Raw genomic sequence first — 24550 nt, 5'->3', positions numbered from 1 at the left:
CTTCTTCTTCTTCTTCTTCTTCTTCTCTCTCTCTCTCTCTCTCTCTCTCTCTCTCTCTCTCTCTCTCTCTCTCTCTCGTGGTCCAATAGATCAAAAATGGGTCCGATCGTTTTGACTCAACTGGCAACAGGTCTGGGTGTGTTGGCCGGAGCAGCCTTGGTCAAATCGGTCATGGACTAGAAGACCATGGTTGGTCCGTTTCCGAGGTGCCCAAGTTGTAAAGGAATGGGTCGGGTCTTGTGCCTTTGTTCTCGTCACAACAACCATTGTTGCAACCGCCGCAGCCATCGCTACAACCCACAGTGACAAATGATGATGTTCCGCTCCTTAAAAACTCTGAAACCCACCACAGCCACAATAGCAGCAATAGCAACATCAACGGCTTGGGCAGATTTGAGTTTGCTTTTATTTATTTATTTATTTATGATTGAGAAATCTGGGTTTGTTCTTGAATATATTTATGCATGTTTAATTTTGTTTTGGATTTCACTTTCACTTCTATTGGGTGTTTTTTTTTTTTTTTTTTTTTTATAAGTTGGGGTTTTCTGTGTATTTTGAAGATCTCCATTGGTCTGCGAGAAAAATAGGGGAAAAACGAAGAGAAAAGCAAAGAAAAATAGGGGAAAAGGAAGAAAAAAAAGAAAAAAGAAAGAAGAAAGAATGAACTAAGATGAGAAAGGCGAAAAGGAAGGAAAAAAAAAAGAAAAGAAAAAAGAACGAACTGAGATTAGAAAGGCAAAAAGGGAGAAAAAAATGAAATAAAAGAACGAACTGAAGAACAGAGAAAGAAGAAAGAAAAGTGGAAAAAAAAAAGAAAAAAAAAAGAAAAAGAGGAGAGTGAAGTCAAAAGTTGCGACTATGGGTCCTTCAGTGTGTGTTTAATTATGAAAATATCATTGGAAACTAAGTTTTGGAAACTAAAAACACCTAAAATGTGTTTTCAGTTTCCATAACTCACAACTCAAAAATCAAATAATTGAGTGATGGAAACAAAAACTAAAAACATCCCTAAACACACTTCTCAGCCATGGGTCCCACCATTTTTGAGTTATAGGTAATGAAAACAGAGTGATGAGTGATGGAAACACCAAAAACCAAACTTGTTTAGATTTTTTTTTTAAGTTTTATTTCCATCACTCAATTCTTTGATTTTTGAGTGATGAGTTATGGAAACTGAAAACACATTTTAAGTGTTTTCAAGTTATAGAAACAGAGTTATGATGACATTTTGGTAAATACACACACATTGAGGGACCCATGGTCAAACCTTTTGCTCTCTCAACACAATTGTCTTCTTCTTTTTCTTTTCCTTTTTGTCTTTCAAGTTGGGTCTAGATCACCTTTCTTTTTTCTCTTCTTCTTCTTTCCTTTTTACGTTGGTTTCTGGGTTTGGTTGCATTTTTTCTTTTTTCTTTTTTCTTTCTTTATTTTTCCATTCCTTTTCACTAGGTTTCTAGGCTTGGGTTCTCTTCTTTCTTTCTTTTTTTTCCTTCTTTTCTTTCCTTTTCACATTGGGTTTGTTGCATTTTTTTTCTTTTTTCTTTTCACTGTATTGAAAAATCAATGAATCAAAGAGGAAATTACAAGCACCAAACCCATACAAAGGAAACCCATATACCCACATATTATAAGCACTAAACCCATTCAAAGAACCCCATATACCCACAGATTACAAGCACCAAACTCATTCAAAGATTACAAGTACCAAACCAATATACCCACAGATCAAAATCAAGAAACAAACTTTTCAATTCAAAAAATACCCACAAACTTTTCAATTCAAACAATCTCCAAAACAAACCTTAACCCAAGACAAACACAACCCCAACTGCATGACAAATTACAAGCACTAAACTCATTCAAAGATTACAAGTACCAAACCGATATACCCACAGATCAAAATCAAGAAACAAACTTTTCAATTCAAAAAATACCAACAAACTTTTCAATTCAAACAATCTCCAAAACAAACCTTAACCCAAGACAAACACAACCCCAACTGCATAAAAAACAAATCAGGTAGGATGTTTGTGTGTGGGAATTGCTATTTTTCATCTCCATTTCCACCGTCGGCACCATCATCTCAGTCTTAGACCCATAAAAAAAGAAAAAAAATCAAGAAAAAAAACTTTTCAAACAGAACAATATCCACAAAAAATCTTTAGAAATTTCATTGATAAAACTTAAGGGATCTATGAAAATCAAGCCTTGGTGACAGTGGGAGATTGGTGCCGTTGCTACATGTCAATGATATCAAGTGACCTTGGTGATGGTGGAGATTGGCGCCGCAGGTCCAATCGTCTTCTATCTTAGCTGGGTTCGGGTTTGTGTTGGGAGAGTAATAGGGCAACGGTGACTGAAGGGGAAGAAAATGAAATGAAAAGAGTGAGGGTGAGGCGGGTAGGCTAACAGAACTTATGACATGGTGCTCAAGTATGGGTCCCACAAAAAGTAGAAAAAATTGAGTGATGAGAAGCTGAAAATAGTGTGCCAAATGGGTGGGGTTTAGGAAATTGAGGTATTTTAAGTGATGAGTGATAAGTGATGAGAGTGAGGAGTGATGAGTGATGAAATTTTAAAAACCAAACAACCCCTAAAATTTAACCTATCATGACTCAAAATTTTGATTTTTACCCATGACTTTAAATTCATCCTTGTTTCAAATCTATCTGAACATAATAATAATAATAATAATAATAATAATAACAACAACAACATTTTGGCTAAATTGCAAATTGAACCCTTTGACTTTAATTAAAATTCAATTTAGTCCTTAAATTTCTTTTAAAAAAAAAATCCTTTAAGTTTCAAGTTTATTCAATTCCAGCCTCTATTATTTTCCTCTAAAAAAGCTTTATTAAGAAATTAGAACTCTCTAGAGCATGAAAGGTATCTCATGTACCAGATGCATGAGATCTATGTCTAAAGCATAAGTTTGGCAGTATAAAATGTCTTTTCTTTTTTTTTCTTTTTTTTTTGTAGAGTCACTAATGAAGCTTTTTTGACGGAAATTAATGGAAAGTTTAAGCTAAATAAACTTAAAAGTTAATACTTAATTGAACGAATGCAAAGTATTAAATTAAAAAAAAAAATAGAAGTTGAACTTTATAATTTAGGGTAACATTTTTATTTCCCTTTGCCCATCAAAGGAAAGAAAAATAATGTTTCTTCTCTCTTCCAATTTCTAAACATACTATTATCTTCCATCAAAGTGTAAATGTCTATTTCTAGGTTGAAGTTTGGCCTGTCGAAAGTCGAATGGGTTGGTGAATTACTAAGAAAATCAGCATAGAATTGAATAATCAATTGCTTGGGAGGATGACCTTTTTACTCTTATCATCCTTGAGTAGAAGTATGATATAATTAATTAATTATTAGTGGTGGCAAACAGGCACTCACTCCACCAAGATCTCATAAGACTTCTGTGGGTGCCCGAGGACCAAGGATGAAGTTGAAGAGTTGTAGTATTGATGTGGGGATGCCATGGGCCCAAGGAGGAAGGTCGCTCGAGGAAAGGAAGGGGTGAGTCAAAGGACTCTAAGGCACTCCAAGTGGGAAGAAGGATCTGAAGAAAGAGAATCAATGATTATAGGGGAAGTTTCTAATTTAGAGTAACCTGTTGCATCCGCATTAAATGGTGGGCAACAGTTTTATTAGCTACATTGATGAGGAAGTGACCTGAACAGTGTAAGTCACAGCTAAGCAGACTCTTTCTATCACTTCCTTCAGATGTAAAAAAAGACAAGTTTTATGAAGGGAGATTTGTTAGGTAAAGATGGAAGGTTGAGATGTGAGGGAGGGAGGAGTATATAAGAAAAAGAAGGTTTACAGAGAAAGGCATCCAGACACAAGTATCAAGATATAGAAAAGAAACAAGAAGAACATTAAGAGAAGAGAGTGAATAGTAACATTTCTTGTATAACTGTGGCCTCCTCGGGCTAGCTTGTATTGAGAAATGAGCTCATCCATTTAATTACATCTTCTTTTTCTTCCTTATTTTCATCCTCGGGCAGAGCCTCCCTCTTGTTGTTTGTTTCCCTCTCTTACAAATTCATTGTTTTAGGCCATGGTTGAACTAATCTAGCCACTATTCTAAATGGGCCTGGGCCGCCAATTTTTTTGGTCCTTACAACTTCCTTTTTTCTTTTTTTTAATTGCTAAAAGGGTTTCATAAGATATGCATATTTTTTGATAATATATGATGTCATAAGAGACTCATAAATCATGCGTCATATATTATGTTTGCATCGCCATGGGGTCCTTTTAAGTTTTAAGTTCAAATGAAGTATGATCCCATTGGATGCCAAATTTTGGACTTCTTGTTTTTTCTTTTTGAATTGTCTCACACACAAAAGATGATAATACAAAAGATAACAGACATTTGTCGTATTCCACCAAGAAGTCTTTTCTAACCTTCCAAAAGTTATTCCTATGCCTCTCAATTTAATCCTCCAATTCTTTCCAATTTTTGTTTAAACCCTATATTAAAATTTAGGTACATTATATTTTTATGAATATATATATATATATATATAAATAAAATTTAGTTATAAATTTGGATGAAGTTTTATGTAATATTGTGAATTGAAGTTTAAGGTTCCAATATATATATATATATATATAGAGAGAGAGAGAGAGAGAGAGAGAGAGTAACAATCATTGTATCATAGATATCTATTATCATAATTAATATCATAGATATCTATTATCATAATTATTTGTAAAAAAAATATAATTAAACAAGTGTGAATTTAAAAAAGAAAATTTGTGTTAAACTTTTTTGTAAATTGCATGAGTTATCAACTATGAATATCATATTCTATCAAGAACCTTGTAACTTAATTAGCATCTTTTCATGCACAAAATGTTTGGACATCTAAAAAAAATGATTCGAGTTGAGAAATTAACAACATATTGTAACTATTTTTAGAATAAAAAAAATTATATCATGTTCCAAAACAATCACAACATACCAAGGAAGTATCAATTTGAGTGAAAAATTTAAGAGTAAATTGCAAATTACACCTCTGAAGTTTGGGGTTGTTTGAATTTTACACTCCAACGTTTCAAAATTTTGATTTTACACCCTGAAGTTTGGTTCTGTTAGCAATTTACTCCCCACAGTTAGTTTTTGCCAATAAGTGACACATGTGCATGCGATGTATTTTATTTTTGCTAAATCAGCACTAAACAGTATTGTTTTAGTGAAGACCAAGAGCAGACTTGGCACTATCCATACCGTTTTGCCCAATGTTAAAACAAAAAAAAACTCCAATCCTAAACAACACCGTTTCAGCCAAATTCTAAAATCAAAATAACTTGTATCAGCTACCTCCAAATTGCAGAGCAGGAACTTAATGTGAATCCATCCTCCTGAAAACTACAGGCTCATCGTAAACCCATTGGCTCGGTAGCAGCCAAGGCCACAACCACTGATATGGAGAGCAACGTTAGAGAAGCCCGAAGAAGGAAGATTATGGAAAGAGGTTAGACTGTTTAATAATGACTTAAAAAATTAGATCTAATCAGTAAAATTGATTAAATAATTAAAGAAAAGTACGAACACCAAAAGGAAGAACTGCTCCACTAGAATGAATACAGCTTCAATTTCACCTCATTCTTATCACCACTTGGTCCACTTCCACACTTCCTCTTTTCTAATCCATAATAATAATAAAAAAATATCACAATTAATTATACAAAACAAAAACACGATATATACAGTAATTGGGAGTGGTAGGCTTGCATACCATTAAATCCATCCAATAGTGTTTTGGTTTTGTGAATTTGAATTTTATTATAGCACTTGCAAATCAGCGCCGTTGGTTTGGATTGATAGATAGATAAAGATAAACAGTCGTATCCTCTTTCCATAGTCTTCCACCTTCGAGCTTCTCTATTGTTGCTTGCCATATTTGTGGCCATTGTCGGGCTAGCTAATGGGTTCACGTCATGATGAGTCGGTAGTTTTCAGGCGGATGGGTTCACAAATGATTTTGATCTTAGAATTTGGTTGAAACGGTATAGTTTAGGATTTGAGTTTTGTGTTTTTACACTGCAAAACGGTACTGTTTGGATAGTGCTAAGTCTGCTCTTGGTCTTCACTAAAACGGTACTGTTTGTTGATGATTTGGCAAAAATAAAACACGTCTGTATGCATATGTGTCACTTAGGCTGTGTTTGTTTCGTGTAAAACGTTTTCCGGAAAATATGTATTTTCCAGAAATGCTATTTTCCGGAAAAGGAAAATATTTTTAAGTGTTTGGTTGAATTATGAAAATTGTTGTGGAAAATAGAGTTTATGTGTTTGGTTCTATTAGGAAAATGCTATTTTCCTACCATTTTTTCACATTGATTCCGGCAACAACAACACAACAACAACAACAACAAATTGATTCCGGCGACAACAACGCAACAACAACAACAACAAATTAATTGATTCCGGCGACAACAACAACAATCAAACTTTAAACAAACAAAACTAAGATGGGTCTCCTAAGATTAATTCCGGCGACGACAACAAACAAACAAAACAAACAAAACTTTCCCACCCATCTCGCCATCGCCGTCCTTCATCTCCACTGGGAATCGGGCCGGTATAATCGGTCCTACCCTCTGCCGCCGACACCAACAACCTCCACCACAGCCACCGCGGCCATCCCCGGTCTGGGTCGAAGGTCTGGGTCGTCGGTCGAAGGTCGAAGGCAATGGATCGAACGCCTGGGTTTGGGTCGAACAATTTGGGCTTTGGGTTCGTGGGTCGCCGGCAGAGGCGAGCTCGAGCGGAGGCGAGATCACGCGGCAAAGCGAGCTCGAGCGGAGGCGAGATCACGCGGCAAAGCGAGCTCGAGCAGAGGCGATCGAAGGCGACGCGGTGCTTGGTGTGGATCGGAGCTTGGAGCTCGTCGGTGTGTGGATCGTCGGTGTGTGGATGGTCTCGCCGTGGAGGATGGGTAAGTTTCTTGGCTCTCTCTTTTCTGCGTTCTCTCTCAACTCCTCTGGCTCTCTCTTTCGTTTCTCTGTTTTGGGCGTTTTGGGCGTTTTACGGAAACCATTTGAAGGGAAAATGAGAACGTAAAATAATTTCCGGGTCAAAGGAGTAAAAAGAGTCAAATTGAAGCTGATTTTCCGGAAAATAAAATTTTCCTTTCCTGCCAAACACTGGGGTCAGGTGGTAAATGATTTCCGGAAATCATTTACCACCAAAACAAACGCAGCCTTAATGGCAAAAACTAGCTGTGGGATATAAATTGTTAACGGAACCAAACTTCAGAGTGTAAAATCAAAATTTTAAAATGTCGGGGTGTAAAATCCAAACAACACTAAACTTCATGTGTGTAATTTGTAATTTACCCAAAATTTAAACATAAAAAGTAACAATTTCAATAAAAGTACAAAGCCCATCGGCCATCACCCATGCGAGCCTTCCTTCTTCTTCATTTATGGCCCATAGCTAGGTCCTAAATTTCAAATCAAAACCTACCTGCACAAAAATTCTCGGCCTCCCTTCGAAATATGGTCCCCATAAGTAACAGTCCACCTGCACAAAAAAAGTTTTGGCCTCCCTTGGAATAACCTCCAGTACTTTTGCATAGCTTGCCCAAAATAAAACCGCCATATCAGTGTGTTTGGATATCACTTATTTTATTAAAACTGAAAACTTATTACTGAAAGTACCGTAGACAAAAGTAAAAGTTAGTTGAAATAGTACAATGGAGCTCATAAATAGTACCAAAAAGTGTAGTGAAGCTCATAAATAATACCCAAAAATGCATGAACAATACCATGGGATCCACCATTTTTTCAGCAAAACGCAAAATTTTTTCATCTCCAATGCAATCCAAACACACAAATTTCAAAGAGATAAAGAAAAAGAACGCAGAAAAAAGAAGTCAAACTAATTGAAGCCACATTCTAGCTACTCAGATTGAATATTACTTCTTTTCAAAAAAAAAAAAAAATGAAGAAAGAAAGAAAGGTTGAATATTACTGACTATGAAATTAAAAGGAAAATATTCTTATAACAAAATGCAAAACCAAAAACAAAACTAACAAAGTAGGATATAGATTATAAACCTTTTCTTGTTGGGTAAGAGACAAGTCATCCTGGAATGGCTTGGTAGCCAAAGTGCAAACAGATTATGATTGACAATAGCAATTCTAAAATTTTCACATGTTTCTTCTCACAATGTTGATTAATGCTAGGTTTATAACGTTTAACATTTTCTTAATAAATTATAAGTGGTAAGTTATTATTAGTTCTTACCTGAACTTACCACTTACATAACTTTTTTACTTACCAATAATAACTTGCTATTTAAGATTTGTTATGAAATTATTATGACGTTGCATTACTCATACTAAAATAGACTTTACAATCTCAGCCAAATAAATAAAATATATTGACTTTAGTAATATTGTATTTAACGGCCAAAATGGGCATTTGCCCTTTCGCCAAAACTTTTTAGCAAAATGCTCATGTTCTAAAACTATCTAGTAAAATGCTCCAGTTTTAAACTTTAAAAAAAAAAAAAAAACATGGAACTCAAGTTATGTGAAATCAAGTTATCTAGTAAAATGCCCATGTTTTCACATTACTCGATTTTCATCAAATCGAGTTTTTCATTGAAACTCGATTTCCTAAAATCGAGTTTCAAAACAGGGGCATTTTGTTAGATAGTTTCAGAATAAGGGCATTTTGCAGACAAAATTGCAAAATGCCCCTTTTGGGCAAACTAAGCAGCGTTTTGCCTTCTTTCCCAAACTAATTAGGGAAATGCTCCTCTTTTGAAACTCGATTTTCTCAAAATTGAGTTATAAAAAATAAAAATAAAAAAATTCTGGAGCCCTATAGCGGCTTTTTTAAAGACCTATAGTGACGTTTTGTAACTCGACGTCCAATAAATCGAGTTATAGGCAATTTTTTTTAATTTTTTTTTTAATTTTTTTTTTACCTATAACTCGATTTTATATAAATCGAGTTACAAAACGCCATTATAGGTCCTGAAAATATCACTATAGGCTCCTTAAAAACGCCGCTATAGGGCCTAAATCGATTTTAAGAAACTCGATTTTTAAAAAAGGGGAATTTCCCTAATTAGTTTGAGAAAGAAAACAAAACCCTGCTTAGTTTGCCCAAAATGTCTCTCTTGGACAAAATTGCAAAATGCCCCTTTTGGGCAAAATAAGCAGCATTTTGCCCTCTTTCTCAAACTAATTAGGGAAATGCTTCTCTTTTAAAACTCAATTTTCTTAAAATTGAGTTATAAAAAATAAATAAAAAAATTTTGGAGCCCTATAGCGGCGTTTTTAAAGACCTATAGTGACGTTTTTAGGACCTATAGTGACGTTTTGTAACTCGACTTCCAATCAATCGAGTTATAGGCAATTTTTTTAACTTTTTTTTACCTATAACTCGATTTTATATAAATCAAGTTACAAAATGCCACTATAGGTCCTAAAAACGTCACTATAGGCTCCTTAAAAACACCGCTATAGGACCTAAATCGATTTTTAGAAACTCGATTTTCAAAAGATAGGAATTTCCCCAATTAGTTTGAGAAAGAGGACAAAACGCTGCTTAGTTTGCCCAAAATGCCCCTTTTGGGCAAACTAAGCAGCGTTTTGCCCTCTTTCTCAAACTAATTAGGGAAATGCCCCTCTTTTGAAACTCGATTTTCTCAAAATTGAGTTATTTAAAAAAAAAAATATGGAGCCCTATAGCAGCGTTTTTAAAGACCTATAGTGACGTTTTCAAGACTTATAGTGACGTTTTGTAACTCGACTTCCAATAAATCGAGTTATAGGCAATTTTTTTATTTTTTATTTTTTACCTATAACTCGATTTTATATAAATCGAGTTACAAAACGCCACTATAGATCCTGAAAACGTCACTATAGGCTCTTTAAAAACGCCGCTATAGGGCCTAAATCGATTTTGAGAAACTCGATTTTCAAAAGATAGGCATTTCCCTAATTAGTTTGAGAAAGATGACAAAAAGCTGCTTAGTTTGCCCAAAAGGGGCATTTTGCAATTTTGTCCAACTTGGACAAAATTGCAAAATGCCCCTTTTGGGCAAACTAAGCAGCGTTTTGCCCTCTTTCTCAAACTAATTAGGGAAATGGCCATCTTTTAAAACTTGATTTTCTCAAAATTGAGTTATAAAAAAAAAAAATCTGGAGCCCTATAGCGGCGTTTTTAAAGACCTATAGTGACGTTTTCAGGACCTATAGTGACGTTTTGTAATTCGACTTTCAATAAATTGAGTTATAGGCAATTTTTTTTTAATTTTTTTTTACCTATAACTCGATTTTATATAAATCGAGTTACAAAACGCCACTATAGGTCCTGAAAACATCACTATAGACTCCTTAAAAATGCCACTATAGGGCCTAAATCGATTTTGAGAAACTCGATTTTCAAAAGAAGGGCATTTCCCTAATTAGTTTGAGAAAGAGGGCAAAACCCTACTTAGTTTGCTTAGTTTGCCCGAAAGTTGGACAAAATTACAAAATGCCCCTTTTGGGCAAACTAAACAGCGTTTTGCCCTCTTTCTCAAACTAATTAGGGAAATGCCCCTCTTTTGAAACTCGATTTTCTCAAAATCGAGTTATAAAAAAAATAAAAAAAAAAATCTGGAGCCCTATAGCAGCGTTTTTAAAGACCTATAGTTACGTTTTCAAGACCTATAGTGATGTTTTGTAACTCGACTTCCAATAAATCGAGTTATAGGCAATTTTTTTTAATTTTTTTTTACCTATAACTCAATTTTATATAAATTGAGTTACAAAACGCCACTATAGGTCTTGAAAACCTCACTATAGGCTCTTTAAAAACGCCGGTATAGGGCCTAAATTGATTTTGAGAAACTCGATTTTCAAAAGAGGAGCATTTTCCTAATTAGCTTGAGAAAGAGGGCAAAACGCTGCTTAGTTTGCCCAAAAGGGGCATTTTGCAATTTTGTCCTATGAAACTTACATATAAAAATCACTAAGAGAAATGTCTTACAAAACCACTTTGTAAAATAACTTTTCTTGTTGATCAACTTTTGTCATTTACGAATCATGTATTATGCACATGGACCACCGACTAAGAAAGCTAGAGGAGTTGGGAATTATTATTGGCCCACAATTATGCCAAATTAGCCCATTAATCATGGATAGTCAATATTTTGTCTTGCTACAGTTGGGCTAAATTCAGTGATCTTCCAATAGAAAATGACTAATGATAGATGTGTTTTTTTGTAAAGTTCTTTTTGCTAGTGGTTATATTTATTTATTTGGTATAAGGTTTTTTTTTTTTTTAAACTATCTTTGTTTCCCAAGACATTCCCGTAAGAGATGCGTATACAATTTACCACTAAATTGCGTCGTAAGAGATCTTACTAAGAGAGATGTAGTAGATAAGAATGAAACAACTTCACGTTCATCCACAGAATGGGATTGGGAGGTTGTCAACGCCCAGCCTCGATCGGAATGGAAAAACCGCCATCAGACCTTCGTTTGACCACCCGCCATGGCGAGGCTCCCACACGCGCGAGGCCTGTTGGAGGCCCCTCTCAATAATGATACGAGTGGTTCACGCGGTGCTTCGGGTGCTCTCTCTCTCAGTGGAGGAAGGTAAGTCTACTTTTGGAGGTGTGGCAGGAATCTTGGCCAAATTTTAAGAGAATTACCAAAAATAAGTGAAATTGCTACCAATCATTAGGTTTTTCTTAGGTGTGATTGGTCATCTATTTCTAATTGATTTTATTACTGATCCTAGGCTAAGAAAAAAGGGCATTTTTCCTAATCTAATATGGATGCTAAAAAATATTGATTCTTGAGTCTAAAAGTTTGGTTACGTGTGGAAAAGGTATTAGGCACCCCACAATGCCTATCCAAAAACAATCTTTTATTTTGATAAAACCTTAATTCTGCTTGCTTCATTCATAATTCCTACGCACATAAATACTAGTGAGGAGATAAGCTTCATCACAACCAAGTCCTTAAACACAAGATCCAACTCCTACTTAAATTTAAATATAAATTGAAATTAAATTCTAATCCTCTTTCTAATCTACTGCATAATTTTATTAGAATTCTATTCAAATTCATCCTTAATCTATTGCATAATTTTATTAGAATTCTATTCAAATTCAAACTTTTTGAACTACTTCATAATTATTTGCTATTCAAACTTCTTCAACTACTTCAAATTATTTGCTATTCAAACTTCTTGAACTACTTCATAATTATTTGCTATTATTGCTATTCAAACTTCTTGAACTACTTCATAATTATTTGCTATTCAAACTTCTTCAACTACTTCGAATTATTTGCTATTCAAACTTCTTGAACTACTTCATAATTATTTGCTATTCAAACTTCTTCAACTACTTCGAATTATTTTTCCATTTGACCTTGGGACACAACAAAGGGCCTATCTTGTAACATCAGGTTAAGTGGGTATCATCATTACATATGACAAAGGCGTGGTAATCATAGCTTCAAGCAAAGAGAAAGAAATGAATTAACAATTCTATTGAAATAGAAGAAATAGCTTTTTTTTTTTCTTTTTTTTTTTTTTTTTTTTTTTTTTGGCTGAAGCAATAGCTTTAATTCTGCATAATGATTGCAGAAGTATCAATACGACATTTAGTTTCAGTGCTGTGCTACAAGTCGTTATGTCTTTCGTTATGTAATTAATTCGTGAGAAAAGTTAATTAGTGAACTATTTTTAGGAAAATTTTTATGAGAAAAAAAAATTAATATTTTCACAATTTTTTCAATTTCTCATAAATTAATGTAGTATAATTTTTTTTTAAATAGTTTTTTAACAATTTTTCCAAAGACATCCATTAACATGACTCTTAATTCATTAGAACTAGACACTTGTAATTTTAGTTATTGGTTGCCTGAGATTAGTAGGGTTAGTTATTTTCATTATTGAGTTGTTAAGAGTTAGTCGTGAGGTTGTTATTTCAGTTGTCCTTCTTTGTTTCTTATTCACATGAGAAATTTTGAGGTTGTTATTTCAGTTGTCCTTTGTTTCTAGTTCACATGAGAAATTCTATTAAACTTTCTCACATCACATCTCCTTAGTTGAGCACTTTGCTTTCTCTTGTCCAAATCTAACATATACCAATGAAGACAGCATGATTTCTCATTATCCTCTAATTATATAGATTTCATAAGTTTCAAATAAAGAGACAAATTTATTTCCTTATGGTTTATGAAATCATCTAAGAGTTATCTAATGAATGTCATTGTACAAGTTTCCTTAAAATAATAAGCTCATATACACACAAATTCACAATCGCATTTACAACTTGTTAAAATGTTATGCTACTAGCTTAGGTGAAAGTGATATTAATGGTAGAAAGCTGAATACCTTTTATTGAGAAGACAAATTATAACTAGTAGAAAATTACTTTCACATAAATCCGCCTAAATTCCTTCTTCTTTTTATTGCTAACTCATAATTTACCACTTGAAAAATAGATTTCAATAATAAATTTGTCTAAAAAACTATTAATTCTAATTTTGATTTTGATAGAGAGAGAAATGATGAGTAAAATTTTTGGGCCTTGATTACATTTTTATATTGTTAGACAGATAGACAAGACATTTTATTGACTAACAGAAGAGGTTTTCTTTTTCCTTTTTTGGCTAGGTGAAAGAACATACTTTTTTATAATTGTTATTATTTTTGCAATACTTATTTTAAAACCCTTTTGCAATTCTATAATAAATATAATGTATTTATTTTAGGGGTTCCTCTTCCAATTGATGCCTTAGGCAAGCCATTGCCTAAATCGTCTAATTGTTGAGTTGCCCCTAGTTATGTGCCACAGAGGGTTTAGATTGTAAGGAACTCATTATGAGGTGACACTGAAGCATGGAGCCAAGAAAATTGCGAGCCTGTTTGGTAATGTTGTTCTAGTAATGTTTAAATGTTATAGAAATACATGTGGGTAAAAAAATGTTATAAAAATACTTGTTGTGTTGTTTAAACAACGAAAATTATTGTATTTCCTAATAACCAAGCCAAGTATGTACATACAGGCTAGTCTGCTTCACAAGAATGGAAAAAACAAATGTCTAGTCGAGCTGCAGTAATGTCCATGCCGTTAAATTCCAGAGTGTTCCTACAAGGAGAATCACACGCGGAGAGAGATCAAGAAATATATGTATTTGTCAGCACTAAACATGCACATTTTTACATCAAAAGCAAAAAAAAAATTCTTGCACAAATTGGTCATTTGTAAGGACACTTAATATTCAAAACCTAAAAGTCAGCTTGATTAAGGAAAAAATAATTGATGGGACTTAGAAAACATTGCTCACATCAACAGCTCTTACAGAAGCAACGTTGTAACGTATCTCTATCTTTTTCTTTTCCCTGTATCCATATTATGCAGTCTTTTTATAATACATCTAATACTAATGCAAAGTTATTTATCGACTTCAGTCTCCCCATGACGACCACAGTCTGAAATAGATGAAGATGTAGATGCAGCAACATTTTTTCCTTTGCTATCTGATGATGATGTGGGACCAATATTCAGGTTTTCCTCAACTTTTGGCTTCTGTAGAAGTCGGAGCTGATTTTGCATGACCTGCATGAGAGGGACAGTGAACCACAATATTACGACAAAATATTGTCAATTTATTTTTTTTTGATTAGTATGAAGCAAGTTATTCTATTTTCTTAAAATGTAAAAAAATATATATATATATGTATATATAATTTTAAAAAATTAAAAAATAATAATAATAATAACCTACAAAAAGTAAAGCAATCAAACTAGAATGAAGGCAGTCAACTGATGCAGCTAATACAAGGAAAATAGAATTCCTGGGGCCCAAGTCCGTCTAAGTTTGATAGGGACATCATGCCCTGGTGCCCTTCCCATCAGAGAACAACCCAACGATTATTAGCACCCCTTCTAACAGGTACCCATGTGATTGCTCAACCTAACTTCCCATTTCCAGTTTCTTTTTTTTGCTGAATAAGACTTTCATTGACAAAAAGGAGGACTATAGTGTGCTATTTGGGCCCAGATCATCTCCTTCCCATCACCTTAATCACACATCAATAGCCAGTTGATATGAATCACCTATGTGACAACTGCATGACTATTATGCTGATTGCAATGGCACATATTTACATCCCATGTTTTGAGATAAGGTTAACGATTCCTTGGATCTTCCAGCAAGAAACAAACAATCAAAAGTTAACTTATTATACCAGTTGCTGCAGGCATTGCTGATAACTATACCATGAAAGACTTCAAATATAAACACTGGACACTTGCTCATGAAGCATACATTTAAGAGAGACTTGATAATATTAGCCTAACCAAACAGCAGACCTCAACCAAGTGTACATGCATAAGTTTACAAACGCATAATGCACATCTTCCTGTGGGGGAGGATAATATCGGTTTAGATGGTTTAACATTTTGCCTATTAGATCATAACAACACAATTTTCTCATTTAGTATCGACTAGTGTACAGTAAGATGATACATACACCTCATGAATTCACATATATAGAAGCAGAAAGTGGAAGCATCAATGGATAAACCACAATGATATATGTATCAGAATTAAAATTTATTGTACCTCAATTTGGTTACTAAGAAATTTTTTCTGAGCTTCCAGCTGCGAGTCTGGTATATTAAGATTGCTGCCAAACCTATCTCCATATGTCACATTGGCTCCAGGTGTCTGAAAAGGAACAAATATGCAGTGCGGAGATTGAGGAAAAGGCAAGTTTGAAGGTCCACCAGGGATTGCGAACTGTTGTTGTGGTTGTCCAATGAATGCTGGTCCACTGGATTCTGTGTTAGCAGAGTCGGCTGAAGTTTTTTGAACCTGCGGAAGAACAGCATATCCAGGGGACCTGCAAAGAAGAGTACAAAATTTGTTGAAACAGTTGGTCCTAAAACTCAACTCAAATCAACTAAGCCTTAATTCCAAGTAAATTGGGATTGGCTTAATGAATCCCTTCTTTTTTCCAAAACTAATTAGGGTAAGCCACAATTTTTTCCCCACCATTCTGTCCTATCTAAGATTGCACTCTATATCGCCTCCTTTAAAATATGTACTGGTGAAAACATCGGTCCTCATCAAACCAGAAGCCTGGGCTTTTCAAAGTAAATAAGCTCTAGGAAGGAGAGAATGAAGAGAGGGGTGTTCAACCAAAAACCTACAAAATGTTGAACCTCTAAATCTTAGGCTAGCTTCAAGTCTTTGATATATATTTTACAGCTTTTAAATTAATCTGTTCTGCAACCCAGAAGTGGTCAACTGAATCAAACGGTGGTTGGCAAGACTTGGCTGACCCATCTCAAAGCTTCAAGTACTATTAAAATATGATGTATCATTTCTTAAACCATCACACAAAAGGAGAATATGAAGACAGAACAATGTTCTAGGGTTGCCATATTTGTAGCAGTCTACCTCCACCCTGCACACACATGCTACACAAACGAAAGCATGCCAACAGACAAGATGATTAAAAACATAGCACAAAAGTGCATACCATACTAGCGTATTTGCAGAAGGATAAACATAAGATTTCTCATATATTGAAGCTGCTGCAGCAGCAGCTTGGAGTCTGGCTTGATGCTGGCTCAAATTATCACCCGCCATACCATTACCAACAGAACCCTCAGCAGACGTACTTCCCATCGCTGTCCCTGTACCCAATTAAAATAGTTTGTCAGTCCCATACCATAACAAGTGAAACAATTAAGTGAAGAAAAAAAACTTCTTTTTTTCCCTTTTTAAAGTAGTAAAAGCATATCACAATAAAGAACTCCATTTCCCTGAGATTAAACAACTGACATGATGAATGAAACCACTGAACATAAAACATTGAAACCCAAGAAATTGCTATAACCACAAATGAGAAACTGAAAAGAGTATATTAGAGAACCACCAATTTATGACGCTAAAATAACAGCAATCATATGAATCTTGGAGTTCTACCCTAGCCATATTTCATTACTCTTTCATACATTATGAATTATGACCTTGACTGTTGTTTTAAAGTTTAAACTATAGCTTTTCTTTTTCCTTTTTAAATCTCATCTTAATAGGAACATTCAGGGGAAAAATATTCTGCAGAAATGCAACCAGAATAGATTACTAAACAAACACATCAGGATAGCTCAAATAAAATCAGGAATTACGTATTTCAATACATGATTTCCTACTAAAACATTAATCCTTTTAAGTTTTTCCTTTGAAAATAGATTTAACCAGGGTCAAAACAAAATTTTCAGCAACATCTAAAAAGTAATGTTCATATTTTTTTTTTTTTTTCAAAATCAAAATCCATAAACATGAACAATTGCAATAGACTCCCTAGAAGGCAGCTGCGTCTAAGGCCACTGTAAATAAGTAAGGCAAATAAGCAAAGCTATATTACACTTAGCCTTCTATTAGCAAATGTCCATGAAACGGGCACTATGCTGTGGCAAGCTTAATTCACTAGGCCCAAGCATTCCATAAAGGCCATACCCAGTGCACAAAGGTCCTTTTGCGACCTTTGGAAGAGTTAGCTTTACCCCTCATTTTTGGAGAGGCTAATTAACAGACTCAAGCGTGCAACACATCTCTTGAATGGAGGGCACTTGCCATCACACCAAGGTACAACCTCTGAGCCCAAGCAACATATGTGTGATAAAAATTATATGAAAGCTAAGAATTGGATGCAGAAACACAATTTGCATGACCTAATCCACTTGATTACAATCTTCCAGCAGTAGAAAGTTTTTAGCTAAAAAACTGGGAAGAATCAACAAAAATCTGATAATCCAGTACAGTATAACTGATTTCTCTGCTACACATGATGCATACAATATCTATCTGCCATCCACTGTTGGAGTCCAGAAACTGATCCTGAGGACTGAGACAGAAGATATGTTTGAATTGACAGATTAAAAGTAAAATATGACAGATTTTTTTAGGGAAAATTGCAAAAACACTCCTCGGGGTTTGGGTCATTTTCAAACATACCCCTTGTACTATCAATTTAAACTTTTAAACCCTCAACATATTGCGATTGATCAAATTAACCCTTCTATTAAGTGACCGAAAGTGGTCACATGCATTTTATTGTAGACAAAACATTTTTTGATAAAATTCTTTTTAAAAAATTCTTTTCTTTTCTTCTTATTTTCTTTCCCCTTATTTTCTTTTCCTTTCCAGTTCTCTCTCTCTCAGCCTACCTCAACATGGCCGAATCCTAGCTCTCTCCTACCTTTCTTCTATTTTTCATCTCTTAAGCCCTCCCCTTGCTCCTGGAGTGGCAATGGAGCCTAGGCCACCAATTTCAAGCCAGCTGAAGCCGAGGAAACTGCACCAACATCACCATGCCTCATTAACCGAGTCATCCCAAGAACACCAAGCCCAAGATGTGAGCACCAGTCAAGTTGTCCTGACCAACTCCAAGGAGTGCTCCGCAAACAAATGCAGTATGATCAGCTTGGTGGCAGGTTCTCATCATACGGATGGTTCGGTTCATTGTCAGGTTGGAGCAAATTGCTGAGGTTAGAGGGTTTTTTATTTGTGGAAGTGTTGGATTTTGTGGGTATTGTTTAGATTTGTGGTTGAAGATTTTTTGAAATCGGGATTTGATGATTTGGTTTGTTAATGTAGTGGGCATTAACTTGAATTGGAGATTGATCATTTGTCTGAGAAGTGGGCATGAAAGTAGTAAAATTCTTGGTAAACTGTGTACAGGGTAGATGGCATAAAATTGGGGATTGATGTTTTTGGTAATACTAGATCTGAAGTTTTCATGTTAACAGTACTTCAATTTTTTCTTTCCAATTTTAATTATAGAAGAGTTTTTTTTTTTTTTAAATAATTATATTTTAACTAATTTTAATTTTATTTAAAAAATGAATTTCTAACACTCAAATTGAAAGAAGTTGAACAGAGGGATCAATTTGATCAATTACAATACCATGCTTGCTTAAAATTTTTAATTGATAGTACAGTGGGTGTGTTTGAAAATGACCCAAACCTCAAGAGGTGTTTTTGCAATTTGCCATTTTTTATTGAGAGATAAATAATCCAAACTTTGCCTGTGGCAGTGCTTAGTGTGGTATATTTTGCACAGCTGATCCCAAACTCACAAAAAAAAAAAAAAAAAAAAAAAAAAAAAAAAAAAGAGTTGCAATAGGCTGATGGCTAGTGTAATTTATTCACTTTTATTATGAATGCCACTTATACTAGGTAAATACTCACACAGCTGAGCAGATCTGAACCCCCACCTTCACTAACAACAAAATATTTATGGGGTTGGAAGTGCCATTTGGCCCAAAGGCCATTGGCAGTTGTGGTCTAACTTATGGCTTCTGATAAGTGCTTTATCTTTTTCTCTTAAGTTGATAAGATATTGCTCCTCAATAAATTCCAATGGTACCACAATGTCAAAATACGCAGGAAAGGGAATGACTTGTTCATAAGTCATAAACATAACATGGGAAAAATGCACATTCATAGTTTTCATTAGTAATTTGAAATTGTGCACAAAAAAATTGTGTATCAGAAATATTTCACCCCAATTACATAAGTGACGATTATGTAATTACCTTGCTGATTAACATCTGCCCGTGATCCATGCCCTCCAGATGTAGTTGTCCCATTTTCAGGTGGTACAACCAGGGCCCTGCAAGTAGGACAGGTATGCTGTCGCTCTAACCATGACCGGAGGCAATGCACATGAAATAGATGTCCACAAATAAGTTTCTTGGCTGTCGTCATCTCTTCACGACAAATTATGCATGTTGCGTCACTTCTGCATATCCATCAGAAATAATTATTTAAAAAAAAAGAAGTAAAAGTGTGTGTGTATCCAAAACATAATAATAGCAAAGCAAAGAACTCACGCATTAAGTTCTTCAGGTGTTGCATCTGGAAATCGATCGTTCATGTTTGAAGTGATCTTCCGATAGCGAATGTAATCGGCAATACGAATCTTAAAATTTCTAAATGTCTCATAGAGCTCTCTTATTAAGTGCAAAGGTACACCGTAGTGCCTAAGGAAACCAACTCAAAGTCAGTATGATAGGATATATCAAAAGAAATTAAAATAATAATAATAATAATAAGGTAACAGTTTAAAAAGAAAAGGAGACAATATATGCCATAAAAAAAAAAACCCCTTCCCACCCCCCACCCCCCCCAAAAAAAAAAATGTTCTGATTTTAATACAAATATTGAAGTATATGACCTAGACATGGAATCATGATTGAAAGCAAGAGGAACAACAAACAGGCATAGCTAGTTTACCCTACTTTCATGTTGGCACACTTAACAAGTAGAAGTGCCTATACAAGCCAAAACTAAATAGCAGTTTGAACCCTTTGAGGAGAAATTGGACAACCTATGTTGGGATTAAGTTGTAACTAGAGCAAATTCTTAGTAAACAAATTGGAACCTTACCCCATTATTTAAAGTTTTTTTTTTTTTTTTTATTTGTAACTTACACACACGCCTAATGGGCTTTGAACCCATGACCTCACACCCTCCACCAAGCAGTAGCAAGGGGAGGAGGTACCAATTGAGCTAGAGCTCATTAGCTACCTTGTTATTCACAACTACCTTCATTACACTATATTTGGGAGCTTATAAATGAATGAAATGAAATAGAATTGGTAGATCATAAAGAATGGAATCAAATATGGAGTATTTCATCTCTAAGCATAATATAAGATTCAAAAAGGAGGCCGAGCAAAAAAAGGTAGGTGTTATTTTTCATAAGTGAAAGGTGGAGTTACTGCTAATTTAAATGCTTTGAAAACACACAGCTTCGTAGTTCAGTAGCTAAAGTTAAACAAAAATATAATTGCTCTTCATACTATGCAAAAGCAACCATATTGCATAACTGTTCATGGTCAAATGCTCATCTTTGTGTACTTGGGTAGTCAAATAACAGTCAGTAAGTGGAGATACATGTGACTTTGTGCATGGTCCAATAGAACAACCATGGCTTATGTGATGTGTGAGCACAATTAATCCAGGTACGCTTATGTGCATACACGAGTAACCTGTAAAGCATTGAGAGTGAATTGATTTCTTTTTCTTCTTTTCTTTTTTTTAATGGTTGGGCAAGAGGATGAATATATCACTTACATGAAAATCACAAGGAAGAAACACAGATACATAGACAAGTGAAGCAAGTCCCGGATAAGTTCCAAGTAAAATGTGTACACAGGCTTTTTTTCCCATTGTCCCTCCATTAGCATGTCACTAACATAGAACACGTACTTTACAAATGTTGACACTGTTGTTGTTGCCAGTATCATGTACCTGAGGCAAAAGGTAAAAGACATTACTATAGAGCTACTTCATGTATCAGAAAATGATTCATGTCCAAACTAAATGCAACTGGATATCCCAAGCATTCCCATGGTCATAAAACTGCAATGAAGAATTTCAGCGATACACATGAAAATAGTGTTTAACATTTTGAGGCCGTGGAGTGTGTGGAGCAATTAGTCAAGTACGTAATTTGTAGAAAATGGCATTTTGACATTTTTGCCTCAATAGAGCTACTTCTTAACAGACATAATTTACCAATCCTTACTATCTTCTTTTGTAATTGAAAAAAAAAAAAATTAGCATCTCTTCATTACTTCTAAAATTTCCTAGTGTTATTTGACTGCTTAACGCACCAAGGTTCAAAAAGTACTCATTTAGAGAAATTCTGAATTTTGTTTGAAGAGAATACAAGTAGTTAAAAGCCATATTTTGATGGTTGTAAGATAAGACGACATAAACCTTTATATCTTCTACGAAACTTTTTGCATCCGTGTTGAATAAGCACTAATATTCTTCTTGGCACATGCAAGGCAAATCACATTCCAAAATATGTGCCTTGGTTTGCTTTCTTGAATCTGCCTTCAATTGTTGGCCAACCTCCAATAACTGTTAATTCCTTGTCCATCTGAATGGGTATTTTTCAAGTTTTCGTATCAAATCTCTGAAACTAAGGATAAGTCCAAAAGGTGTCTCTCTCTTGAACTTCAGTGCTTCTTCTTGATCTCATGTATTTATTGCCTTTCCCTCTTGGATCAAAACTCCTTATATTTCAAACCCAACCACTTTAGTTACCTCCCTACCAAACAATTTATGTTAAAGGGGGCACGTGCTATTTCTAAGCCTTTTGTAAAAGTGTATGCATAAACAAAACTTATCTTTACATTTAAGACTCATTTGCAACGAGCTGAGCCAGTGATGCAAACTCCGGTTTAAGCTTATATAGATAGGCATTTGCATATGAAATAATGACCAAAAACAAAAAGGCTCATGAAGAGCATATTTAAATACAACTGAAAATAATAAAAACAGGAACATATAGATAGAAAACTTACTCAAATGAAAAGAACAGTGAAACTGAAGCATGCCTTGTCTCTATCAAGTACTTAATATTGCTGTATAAAAAGAGACTATCAAGCAGAAGGAGGAATCCCAAAAAAGAAACAATCCGAATATGAGACAACATGGGCACTGAAGGAGTGGTCTCAATGTACTCAACCCTCTTCTGAGCCAACCAATGCAAAGCCTTGATTAACAACAAAGCCGTGACCATAGCCAGAAAAGTAACTGAAAAATCCTGCCGGAATATAGTGATCGCAAATAGGATCTCCATGACCTCCCTCCACGACTGCTCATTTAGCCTCTCAACCTCCGCTTCCCGGAGGGAACCAAGGAATACCCGTTTGGTCAATTGCCACAAGATGCACATAATGACCAAACCCATGTTGAGAAGGAGCACCAAACTGATCTTTGAGGTTGATAAATAAACCATTGCCGGGTAAAACTGGCCTCTACTGTTAAATGCATGATAAATAACAGCTAGAGTTGCAATTAAACTAAGCCCAGCATACGTATGCAGCTTCATCATCTTCCTCCAGACACTGTTACACCATATCATTCAATTAACAAGTAAACCAATCCACAAAATCATGTTTTTTTAAATGTATAAGATCAAATTCATAAAAGGGCCATTACAAAAGCAAATCAAATTCCCAGACATGTAAACCACATCTTTTTTCTTCACATGATTTCCCATGATCCATACACCAAACAAACAAAACCCCAAATGAGGAAAAAAGAAAACATATTTCAAAAAAGAAAAAAGAACAGTCAACTATGCAAAATAAGACCTAATATTCCACTTTTTTTTTCCCTCATCATATATTTTCCTTGCTTTTCTCAGCTACCAAATAATCAGCAATCACAAACAAGTTAAGCAAAACAAAAAAATTATAAGGAAAATTCAAAATGGAAAAAAAATTCTAAACTCATGTACATGATTCGAGACCAACACAATACAGAATTCCAAATGGCATCGATACAAGGCAGAAAGCCCCAAAATTTATTATAACTTGTTTCGATTTCTCTTCCCTCATTTTCTCATCAACCAAACACACATATAATTTAGTTGCTGCACGCCAATTTCTAAGAAAACGAGCCCCAAACAGAAAGGCATAACTCAAATCCAATGCCTATAGAAACAAAAATAATTGAATTTTAACAACAAAAAATATATATAATCGATTTTTTTTTCATTTGGATAAGATAAATGAAATTGATATATAGAGTTACCTTCTCCGTGTTCCTGTTCCTGTTACTGTGAACCAAAGCTTCTGTCACGAACAAATTTGCTTTGCGTTTTCTTTCTCCCTCTCTCTCTCCTGTTTATTATCGAGGTGGACCGTGATGTATGCCGGGCCAATCAATTATTGCCACGTGGACACTGTGTTCTAGCCCGGATCCGGATTCGTTTTCTGCGGCAGGCCGGCCCGCTTCTGGACTTGACCTTAAAATATTTATATATATATATACATATTTTTTTTTTTATCTTTTTATTTTTATCTGGGTGGACCTGATTCTGACTGGTTTATTTGGTTCTGTATTTCTTCTTCTTTTAAATTATATATATTTTTATACATATTTATATTGTGGGGCCAGGGAGTCAGACATCCCCGGCCCACTTCGAACTAGGCCCGAAGGCCCACGTCGAGAATATATCTAGAGTCCGAGGATGAATGTAAGAAACCCAGGTACTCAAGAAACAACGCCGAGGACGACTCTGTCCTCGGAAAGCCAAGACCATAAAGTGAACAGGCAACACACCATTAAGGGGAGTCTTCCTGAATATCCAAAGAGAAAAGAGCAAGTACCACGCGTCAACAATGGAAGCATGGTGGAGGAGCAATTCCAGGATGAACTGTCACCTCCACCTTAAATGCCCACAACTAACATCCTGGCATCATTAACGAGGAGGAGACTCCAGAACAATGCTGCCTTAGTTACTGTAACCTACAGGAGAAATGGGAATGCAGCTGATGGGACAGGCACTCAAGTAATGGCCTGGTTGCTCAACAAGTGTAGGGTTATGATCAATTGAGAGAGGAGTATATAATAGAAGGAATCCCTCTTGAAGAAGAGGGAGAGATCTGGAGGAAAGAACACTATAGCAACCTGAATTCTCCCGGAATCCCTTGTAACTAATCACAAAAGAAGTAATAAGAACTGC

The 24550-nt window shown here is 35.0% G+C and overlaps 1 protein-coding gene across 2 annotated transcripts; it reads right to left on the bottom strand.

Annotated features, from left to right (window-relative positions):
* Positions 1-14154: 14154 nt before the first annotated feature.
* On the bottom strand, positions 14155-23752 carry LOC112000395 (ERAD-associated E3 ubiquitin-protein ligase HRD1B). 2 transcript variants are annotated; one of them, XM_024032517.2, is made up of 8 exons: positions 23617-23752; positions 22380-22925; positions 21139-21315; positions 19893-20042; positions 19596-19801; positions 16532-16688; positions 15610-15889; positions 14155-14600 (listed from the first exon to the last, which is right to left on the bottom strand). In XM_024032517.2, the coding sequence occupies exons 2-8, from the start codon at positions 22910-22912 to the stop codon at positions 14436-14438; spliced, it is 1668 nt and encodes a 555-aa protein (XP_023888285.1). In that variant the 5' UTR covers positions 22913-22925; positions 23617-23752; the 3' UTR covers positions 14155-14435. The 2 variants fall into 2 exon arrangements, with proteins under 2 accessions (XP_023888285.1, XP_065633514.1); XM_065777442.1 differs by lacking the exon at positions 23617-23752 and adding an exon at positions 23321-23496.
* Positions 23753-24550: the final 798 nt, after the last annotated feature.

This window comes from Quercus suber, unplaced genomic scaffold (genome assembly GCF_002906115.3).
Source record: "Quercus suber isolate HL8 unplaced genomic scaffold, Cork oak 2.0 scaffold_155, whole genome shotgun sequence".
Classification (NCBI taxonomy): Eukaryota; Viridiplantae; Streptophyta; class Magnoliopsida; order Fagales; family Fagaceae; genus Quercus; species Quercus suber.
The sequence above is the reverse complement of the archived record's forward strand: the minus strand, read 5'-3'. Positions and strand labels throughout refer to the sequence as shown.

What these genes read in the sequence shown, in the direction of transcription:
- LOC112000395 (XM_024032517.2), bottom strand. Translation starts at nt 22,912, where the DNA reads ATGATGAAGCTGCATACGTATGCTGGGCTTAGTTTAATTGCAACTCTA. An exon ending in TCACTGTTCTTTTCATTTGA is followed by an intron (nt 21,316 to 22,379) that starts GTAAGTTTTCTA and finishes CTTTTGCCTCAG; the next exon opens with GTACATGATACTGGCAACAA. An exon ending in GGCAGATGTTAATCAGCAAG is followed by an intron (nt 16,689 to 19,595) that starts GTAATTACATAA and finishes AATTGGGTACAG; the next exon opens with GGACAGCGATGGGAAGTACG.